Raw genomic sequence first — 9,715 nt, forward strand, 5'->3', positions numbered from 1 at the left:
CAAAGCAGGTGCAGAAGTATAATATCATAAAGGGCTGTGCATTTTATTTTTGCTCCAGATTGTTACTTACAGGAGCCCAAAAACGTTACTTTGAAAAATTATCAATTTACTGTGACAGATATGCTGAACAAATTCCAGTAACCTTTGTGCTTGGTAAGTATAGGTCACACGCAGAATGCAGCCACACAGCTGTCTCCATTAGGATGACACCGATGACTCTGCATGGGAGTGTTTCCAAGCTGAGAGGCATGCCTGAAAAGCCACCGCTTGCGATACAACCAGAATCATCCGTAAGGTTTGCCTCCAGGGCTGCTTTCGCTAAATTAACACCAAACACGTTTGAGGTAATAATCCGCTATTGGACAATTAAGCTTCTTCTTCACTAACTCTCCATTTTTGCAGTCCATATTTGACATCTAACACCCACTTACTGGGTGCTCTGGCATTGTCAGGCACAAATGACATTGTTTCTGAAGGGCAAAAATCATAAGGTATGGATAACAACATATTTTTACACCCCACCCCCTATAAAGGCTAAAATCCTGCTAAAAGCATCAGCGCCACCGACGTGTCTGCTGTAAGACATGGCTTTATAATTCCCTGTTGTTCTACAGGGTTTTATGTCACTCTGGTAGTGAACCGGTGGTGGAACCAGTTTGTGAATCTGCCCTGGCCGGACAGGCTGATGTTCCTCATCTCCAGCAGCGTCCACGGCAGCGACGAGCACGGGCGCCTGCTCAGGAGGACGCTGATGCGCTACGTCAATCTCACCTCCCTGCTCATCTTCCGCTCCGTGAGCACCGCCGTGTACAAACGGTTCCCAACGATGGACCACGTGGTGGAGGCAGGTACTGTGAAGGGCTTTTCCTTCCATCGGCGCCTCGCAACCCAGATAGGGACCTCTAAAATTCCTTGTATTTATTCAATCACTCAGGAAGCATTTATTGATTGCCTACTATGTGCCAGAAACAGTCTTAAGAGGCAAAGAAGAACAAGACGTGGTTCCTGCCCTCTGGAAGTCGACTTGGGGGCTGGGGGAGGGGAAGTAGCAGATAGTCACGTTGTCTTCAGAAAATATAATTATCATTTTTATTAAAACAATCTTTTATGTCATTTTACAGTGTTCTAGCACTTTATAGTCTATCTCCTATTATAAGTATTTCATTTGGACCTCAAGAAAACATGAAAAAGGGAGAAAATAGATTCAGAGAGGTTACAGCCTGCCCTGAATTGCACAGCTGGTTAATGGAGCCGGAATTAAAGAGCCAGAATTAAAATTCAGTCTTGGAACTCCTAAGTTAATGCTTTCCCTGAAACATACTAGATTCTGGTAGGAACCAGCAACATCAGTTTTCACCCGGGCAGCCCCTGAGAGGTGGTAGTAAAAGGCTGTTTCAGTATGGATCTGCTGTCTCTCCTGTGCCTCTGGGTAGATGCAGTTATTCTGTGTGGGCTTCTGGACACAGTGTGCTGAGAACAACCATGTCTGAAGGATGCTTCTCTTTGGTGTGTAAATATTCAGCAAAGAAGCTGTTAAATCGGCCTTCATTAAATGGGATAATTTGGGGCACCTATAGACAATATAAGAACCATGAGATGATTCTGCCTTTACATTGAGTACATTGAATATGTCAAGACTCCCATTAGGTTGCAGCATCTAGTCAACTTTTCTGAAATGTCCTTGAAAATGGATTTTTTAAGGATGATATTTTTTGTTTGGTTTTCGAGTTTTTGTTGGCTTTTTTGTTTTTGTTTAATTCTTAGATGGGCAATATAGATAGTGACTGTCGAAGTCAAAATAAAAATGTAGATATGAATCTCTAAATGTAATGTTTTATTTGGGAAAAAGAAGTGCAACTTGAGACCTATACTCACAATGGGTGGTCTTCAGTATATTCGAAGAACAAAGAGAAGGTTGGCGGTTTTATTAAAAAGAGACATGTTACATATTGCTGTTTGAGAAGGTTCGTTGGCACTAGTATGGTTCTGGGGAGTGGGCAAGTTTTGACTGGTAGGTGATATTACTCTTAGAGTTACAACAGGTCCTTTCCGGAACTATTAGATAAAACTGGTTTCAGGTATAACAGGTAGTTTTTGCAGCCAGACTTGCAGTGAATTACATTCTTGGAGCCACATTGTGTGTCCTAAGTGCTTTTTCCCACTGGATTCTCGACTCCATTTTATTTGTATATAATTAGAATGGCCCAATTTGTATGATCAACTTTCACAGTGACTAAGAGCACAGAGCCAGGGTTTGAATCCTTACTCTACCATTTACTGGCTATATGACTTTGTCTGAGTTAGTAAACTTTTGTGTGCCTCAGTCTCCTCATCCATAAAATGGGCTTATAGTAACTTATAATAATGCCTACCTCATATACCTCATAGGTTTTTTAATGAGGAATATCAAGTTAATATTTTCAAAGAGTTTAGAGCCTTTCTGGCATATAAGTGCTACATGATTTCTTACTACTATAACGAAATCATCTGGAACAACATAACAGCACTTTGGTCACTTTAGAAGACTCATGGTTGGTTGATAGGATATCAAGTAGGTCGTCTTGACCTATTTTGATGAGGTTGTAAAAGCCAAGGTGGAAATAAGGAAGGAGGGGTGTAGATGGTGTTGTCAGGGATACAGAGTGAGTTGTGAGAAAGTAATGGGGTACGAGGAGTTGGCTAAGGATTCACGTGGAGGATCTGATTGACCTGGCAAATGCACAGGTGTATTATTATATAAAACGAGTAGGAACTTAAAAAAACAATTAGCTGCCACTCCTCCTCCAAATGCAAAAGTAGAATACTGCTTCAGAATGACCACGTTTGAAAATGCTTCTTGACAACTTAATTTTCTTACACTAATGTCTACAGGATCAAATGCAGTAAGAATTACCACCTCTGAAGAAAGACTTAAAAACAAACAAGAAAGCTTTGGCCCATTCCAAATTGATGAGGTAAAGTTTACTTGGATAACAGAGGTGATATTTCTCTAGTTCTGACGCACCCTTGGAACGAAGAGAGTGCATTCTGACAGGAATCAGATGCCAGGCCCAATCCTCAAAGCACATCTTATCTTCCCAGCGTCACCTTCGTATTAAAAGCACATCGGGAAGAAGCCAGGTTGGCTGGTGACGGACAGCCCTTTGGGCCTCTGGTCAGACTGGTGCTTAGAGGTCAGACTCGCGCTTGGAGGTCAGACTCGCGCTCAGGTCTGACCAACAAGTAGATGTGAGGAGGCAACTAAGGAGAATGACGTGATTCCATTTCCTTTGGGAGTATTTTTCAGAATACCAAGTCCTACTCTTTGTCAAGCTTGTACAAATGTTTGTCATGTACTTGCATCTGACTTTTTCCCTTTTGAAGCCATCGGAAATATTGGAATACTTCTCTCCCCAACCATCAATAGCCCTACCATTCCAAGGGAATCTTAAGAGTCATTTGCTCCTTGATGTGCATCTAAACTAGTGCATCTCTAGATGTGACCTGCAGACCCACAGGGTTCATGCTCCTACGAGAATCTGATGCTGCCGCTGATCTGACAGAAGGCGGAGCTTGTGCAGTGATGGGAGCGATGGGGAGCAGCTGTAAACACAGACGAAGCTCTGCTCTGAGCTTTGCTGGCTGGCCTGCCATGTACCTCCTGCTGTGTGGCTGGGCTCCTAACAGGCCACAGACGGTACCAATCTGCAGCCCGGGGCTTGGGCTCCACAGGTGTAGGGAATTGGAATTAGACTTCCTTGACTTAACAAGCATCATTCTGACTTAATTTTTGGTTGGTGTGTTTGGAGTGACTGAAGGAGGAAGAGAACTGAGGGAGATATGATGAAGCTAATGCCTTTCCAAGCATCCCAAGGCCAACACTGGTTATCTTGAATAAAAAGGCTCCTATTGCTCTTGTTAACTCCTATGTGTTTTCCCAAAGGCAGGCAAAGGATAGTGGGCACAGCTTGTGGCCACAAGAATAAGTTTGTGTTCGGCGGCAGGGCAAAGGTTCTAAGCCACTATCCTCTCAGGTGAGAGAAACACTTCAGAGGCCCCTTCTTCCTGGCTGCCACGCGGCCGGCACCCTCTGTCACGGCAGCGCTGACTCACCGAACTTTCAGCTCCTGTCCCCAGTGGAGAGCGCTGACTCAGAGTCTGCACGAGTCTGCTTCCAAGTTCTCCTAACTGGGCACATGCCTCCGCCACTCCCTGACTGTCCTTTGCCTGTGCCAAGGTTTCTGGGAAGAACAGGAAGCTCAGGGATGGCGGAAAATGTCTGGCAGATCCCCTGAGACCAGAGCCACGGCACCTGCTCCTGCCTGAGGGCAGTGAGGACTGGTCAGTAAAGCTGGGGGACGGCCCCAAAGGGCTGGGGACAAAGGAAGGGGGCAATGCCAAGGGCACAAAGAACCTTCTCGTCAGTTGAATCCCTTATGTTAAATCGCCTGTAAGGAAAAGTACATGTTCTCAAACTTCAGCATGCATTAAATATTGCTAAAATCAATATTGCTAAAAATTCGGATCCCAAGATACCACCCTCAAAGATTCTGATTCAGTAGGTCTGGAGTAGGATCCAGGATTCAGTGTATTTAACATGCTCCTGGAGACTCTGAGGCAGGTGGGCTTTAAGGCAAAGGGAGTTTCCCTGCAATTCCTTCTCTCTTTTGTTTCAGGGAGGGTTCAGGGCTGGCCAGGAGGAAATTAGTGACAGGGCTGAGGGAGTGAAGACCAACACCTCCCTCTGAAGCGTCTGGCAATTCCTTGCCTGGAGCTGGACAAGCCAGGTCACTTACCTGGGTGTCCCTGAAGGTTTCTTGCTTTTAAGCTGGACAATCAAGTTACATTATTCTGGGAAATAAAAAGACCAAAATGCATGTTGCCAAGGAAATATATATGATTGATGTTATGGGTTGAATTTCTCAAAAATAAAAAGCTTTTTATTTCTGCTCATACGAAAATAGAAATACAACCATCAAATTCAGAATAATGTCTGTTATGCTGAAAAGTCCCTGAACCAGTCTGTTATCAGTTATTTGCCAGAGGATCTGCAATATAGTCTCTGTTATTTTACTTATTGGGTACAAACCTGTCCTGGAAAATGCTAGTCATTTCAATCACCTGCCCTGGAAGATGTCACTCATTCCAAGTCAAGTCAGGAGCACAATTCCAGATCTTTGCTGATTCAAGAAATGACCTTAGATGAGTGCTTATATTATGGTTTCAGATTGAATCAAAACATCTTATTTAGTGTGTCACAGACATCAGGAGACGAAAATAGTCCTCTTCTCACCAGAAGCACAAAGATAGGCAATAGTAAATTATATACATTCCTCTAAAAGAAACATTACCAAACTGATGCTAGATCTAGCATGCCTTTGCTTATTCTACAGATTTATTGTGTGCACACTGTGTGCCAGGCACTGTGCTGGACACTGGGAACACAGCTAGATGCAAGAACAGATGTGGTCCCTGTCCTCAAGGATCAGTAAAAATTACACAAATCTTTTCTTACATTAATCATTGGCGGAGACAAGCACAAATATATTAATATTTACAGTTAAATTTCACATCTCTGCATTGCATTTCTATCTGTCTAAAGTAGACAATTTCTATGTTGGTAATGCATAAGAGTGGTTAAAAGACAGTAAACTGAGGGAGGAAAAGGTGTCCTTTAATTTTCTCAAAGCTCTGGAACCTTAACATGAATGTTGTTGGGCTTTTATGACTAGAGAAGCTCCTTTGGAATTCTTAGCGGCACGTAAGGGTAGCAAACATGGATACAACTAAGCAAGCCCCCAGTTGTCAAGGGAATGTTGAGATAAAAATTTTAACTTTAGACGCATTGGCTGTAAGGCTAGCCCCATTTGAGTTGCTGGCACACATAGATCATTTATCCTATGATGTTCTCTGTGTAAAATCAAATGAATTTTGTATAACATTTTAGTAACATTCATAAAATCAATTGAATTTTGTCTAACATTTCTGCCGTGGGTATGCTTTTGTTTTTCCTGATGCATTCTGTGGCTCTGGGGCTTCCTGGTCTCTGAAATCTCCTACCACCCTGTGTTAGAGAGGAGAGGACCAAGGGGACAGTGGTATTCACAGCTGTGCCAGTTTTCCCTCTGTTGGCTGAACTTTTAGAGGCTGAGTCAGTCACCCCTATATTCTCACATGATGAGCCCAGAACAGACAGAATGTCATCCTGTGAGTGAAACTTGACTCAACTATGCACACTTGCTGTACAAGGAAAGAAAGTGCGTGGCAGAACTAGCCCTCCTTGAACTGATGGCATGGACTGGCAGGCTCAGTTGGTCACTGTTTGAAGGTTCCCCCACAGTTCTGTTTTAGGAGTTAAAGAAAGACTATCCCCTCAATGTTTCTCAAAGTATGATTGTAGACCACATTCATTGAATTATCAAGGGTGTTTATTTAAATTGCAGGTTCCTAGGTAGCCTAGAGAATCTCTGGGGCACAGGACCTAGGAATCTACATTTTAAACAAGTTCCCTAGAAGCACTGCAGAGTGTTTGACCAAGTCTGGGAATGCTGAAATGACCAGCACTAGGGCACTTGTTCCTGAATGTCTCTGCAAGTTGGAATCACTGGGGATCTTTTTTAAATGCTAATATCTGGCTCCTATCCTTAGACATTAGGATTAAATAGGTATGTGGTGCAGCCTGGACATCAGGAGTTTCTAAAGCTTCCCAGACCATTCTAATGTACAACAAAGTTTAGGAACCATCACACTAGGGCATATCGGTTAATTCATCCAGTTTTATTTGCATGTTGCCTTGGATCTATTCACCCAGGGCAAATGAAATTCTAGACCACCTGTGCAGATGAGGAATCAAGAGCACTGATTTTGTGTACATTATTTCTTGTGTGTCATTAAGCAGAAGACAGTGAACTACCAAATGGGATACTAATTTGGGGACAGGGATATGGCTGATTAGAGATTTGCTCATAACAATAAAATAGAGAAGTATCTCTGTCTTCATTCCTCATTGTTACCCCAGAAACTGATTTTACTTCACCACATCCTATTTCAGGCTTTTCAGACTATGGGTTGTAAAATTATTGGGTTCTTAAATCATTTAAATGGCTTGTAACCAGCATTTATAATGGAATAGAATAGATAACACTAGACTAGGATAGAATAGAATAGAATGGAATAGAATAGAAACTATCAGAGAGCACATCATGAAGAAAGGCCAATAATTGTTTTGTGAACTACATGTATCTTCCTGTGGTTTATGGTAAAGAATGTTTGACCTACTGCCCTACACAATATTGTCACAATGGGACTTTGTCCCTTTCTCAATCTCATTTTGCCTCCCTTAATTTTCCCAGTTGGCCAAGATTTCTAAACCTCTTCCATTGAATTTAAAGGACAGCTATAACTGAAGCTGGTGGCGTCATTCCATTCATTTGGAAAACACAGAGACAAAAAAGAGCCGGGCACCTTGCACTCTTCCTGAAAAAGTCATCCCTCTGAGGACTCTGATGCTGAATGCACAACTTTCTCTTTCAGCAAGGACTGGCATCAAACACATTCTGCCTGCAAATTTTGAGATGCAGAGCTTTTAGTTCTTCTGCTAATAGAGCCTCATTTAAATACTGTACATTAAAGCCAAAAGACATCTGCCTCAGCTTCAATCAAGGAAAAATATACCAACTGTACAGCAGGCAACATCTATGATGACTGGAATCTTGTTTATCAATGGATTTAATTAGTCCTTTGGCTTGAGGGCATGAAAATTTTGTCTTAAAGCGGCAGATCCTATTCCACCAAACCACAGCTTGAGTTGCAAGTAAATGCAAACATGAATCTGTATCTCTCAATATAGATATTTTACTCTGATTAGAAATATGAAGGAGGATTTTTTGGGATAAGCAATATGAAAATTGCTGAGCAGAGCTGAGGGAAAAGAGATGGAAAAGAGACAGTAAGAGAAACTCCAGGCAGATGCAATGGCAGGATATAATAGCCATGCCTGGAGTGTCAATGGGGCCTGAAGGAGTGTGGCATGGAGACAGACATGTGAAGGAGACAGGATGGTGGGAGGACCAGCCAACGGAGCATGTTGCCAAACTTGGAGCGATTCAATAACTGTGATTAACATAGCCTTAGAGATGAGGATAATGACCATATTCTCAAAAAGATCATCGGTCACTGGTTAAAATGGCTTGAAGTGCTGATGAGAGTAACATTCCATTCCATAATATATACTCTTTGAATGGATTTGGCCAACAACCTAGAGATTTTCTTTTAATTGACCAAGAAATTGATTTCCAAAGATGGGGTCACTTTGGGTAAGATGTGTGACCCTGAAGGGAGTAATGAAAATCATTCTGCCTGGGCACTTTTGGAGGATACATTAATGTCTGATTGATTTATCATTCATCTTCTCAGCACCTAGCAAAGTACTTGACAAATTTGGGCTGAAAACTTAAAATTATGAGTTATCCTCACTCTATGTGTCCCCTTCCAATCAATAGATGTCCTACATGGAGGGAAGAGCCTAACTCTTGCTTTAGTGTTTACACTAAATAAACCCTTACTCTGCATATTTGCTTTCTGCTTAGAAGCCAAGAAAAGACTTGCTAGCACAATTTGATCTACACTCCTGAATGAAAAATCAGCAAAGACAAAGTTATTCTTTAGTCAAATGACAAAGATCGCAGCCAGTATATAAGTGGGGTTACTTTTGAAAATTGTACCATAGATCTCAAGAATGTAACTGTTAGACAATTGATATGGAATATGTGAAAATAGGCTGCAGCAAGTCTTTAAGCATAAAGCCAAGACAGGTCAAGTTTATCTATTAACTTCTTGTAATAAGATTTAATCATGCTCTGCAAGTCTTTTTTAAAAAAACAGAAGATTATCTGGATCATGCAACAACTTTGAGATGCACTGAGAACTAAGAAGAGAATTACCAGGCTCATTTTTATTTTTTACCTCCAGAGAAAGTACCATTCTCCAGTCACGGGCAGAACCCTTCTTAGCTAGTATAAATAACCTGAGTGTTATCTATAACTAGACTCCTGTTGGTAAATATTGGTTTTGCAGTTGTTACTTTGTTTATTTCAAATCCTAAATAAACAGAACCTTCATTCAGTGGGACAGTGATTTGCAAATACTGCTATATGTCAGAATTTTCTGCAGAGCCTGGTAAACATGCACCTGCCCAGATCCAATTCTATTAAACCACCCAGGAAGATTTTTTAAAATACTGATGCCTGACCTCATCCCAGACCAATTGGATCAGAATTTTCCAAGGATAGGACCCAGGTATTGGTATTTTCTAAAAGTACCCATGTGAGAGTCTAAGGTATAGACTTGGGTTGAGAATTCCTGCCCTATTGATTCTGATTTAGTAGGTCAGGGTGGGGCCAGCCCTCTCCTTGTTTAACAGGTGTCACAAGTGATTCAGACCCATGGTCTGTGGACCTTATTCTTAAAAACAATGGCCTACGTCAGGTCAAAGATCAAGGTAACTCCAAAGCTCTTTGAACCAATGACTTTCAAAATGGTCACATCTCACTTTTCCTTTGACATCTTTTCTATTATAACAACATCTCTTAAATAAAATTCGGTCTACATGGTAAGGAGGGAGAATTACTTTCAACAGGACAATCAGATCTGTAAACTGATTACAGATGGTTAGAGATACAAAATGTGTTACATTAGGGCAAAAGTTGATTTTCATCTGAATGTATTATCAGAATTT

General features: G+C 41.6%; 1 protein-coding gene across 1 annotated transcript; it reads left to right on the plus strand.

Annotated features, from left to right (window-relative positions):
• The first annotated feature begins 676 nt into the window (after nucleotides 1–676).
• On the plus strand, nucleotides 677–7,568 carry LOC123640657 (bestrophin-3-like). Its single transcript, XM_045555238.1, has 2 exons — nucleotides 677–848; nucleotides 7,513–7,568. The coding sequence occupies exons 1-2, from the start codon at nucleotides 686–688 to the stop codon at nucleotides 7,566–7,568; spliced, it is 219 nt and encodes a 72-aa protein (XP_045411194.1). The 5' UTR covers nucleotides 677–685.
• The last annotated feature ends 2,147 nt before the right edge of the window (nucleotides 7,569–9,715 follow it).

Source organism: Lemur catta, chromosome 6 (assembly GCF_020740605.2).
Source record: "Lemur catta isolate mLemCat1 chromosome 6, mLemCat1.pri, whole genome shotgun sequence".
NCBI classification, from domain to species: Eukaryota; Metazoa; Chordata; class Mammalia; order Primates; family Lemuridae; genus Lemur; species Lemur catta.

Excerpts from the sequence above, each read along its gene's own strand:
- LOC123640657 (XM_045555238.1), top strand. The coding sequence starts at position 686 with ATGTTCCTCATCTCCAGCAGCGTCCACGGCAGCGACGAGCACGGGCGC. Across the intron at positions 849-7,512 it reads GGACCACGTGGTGGAGGCAG|CAAGGACTGGCATCAAACAC; the intron begins GTACTGTGAAGG and ends TTTCTCTTTCAG.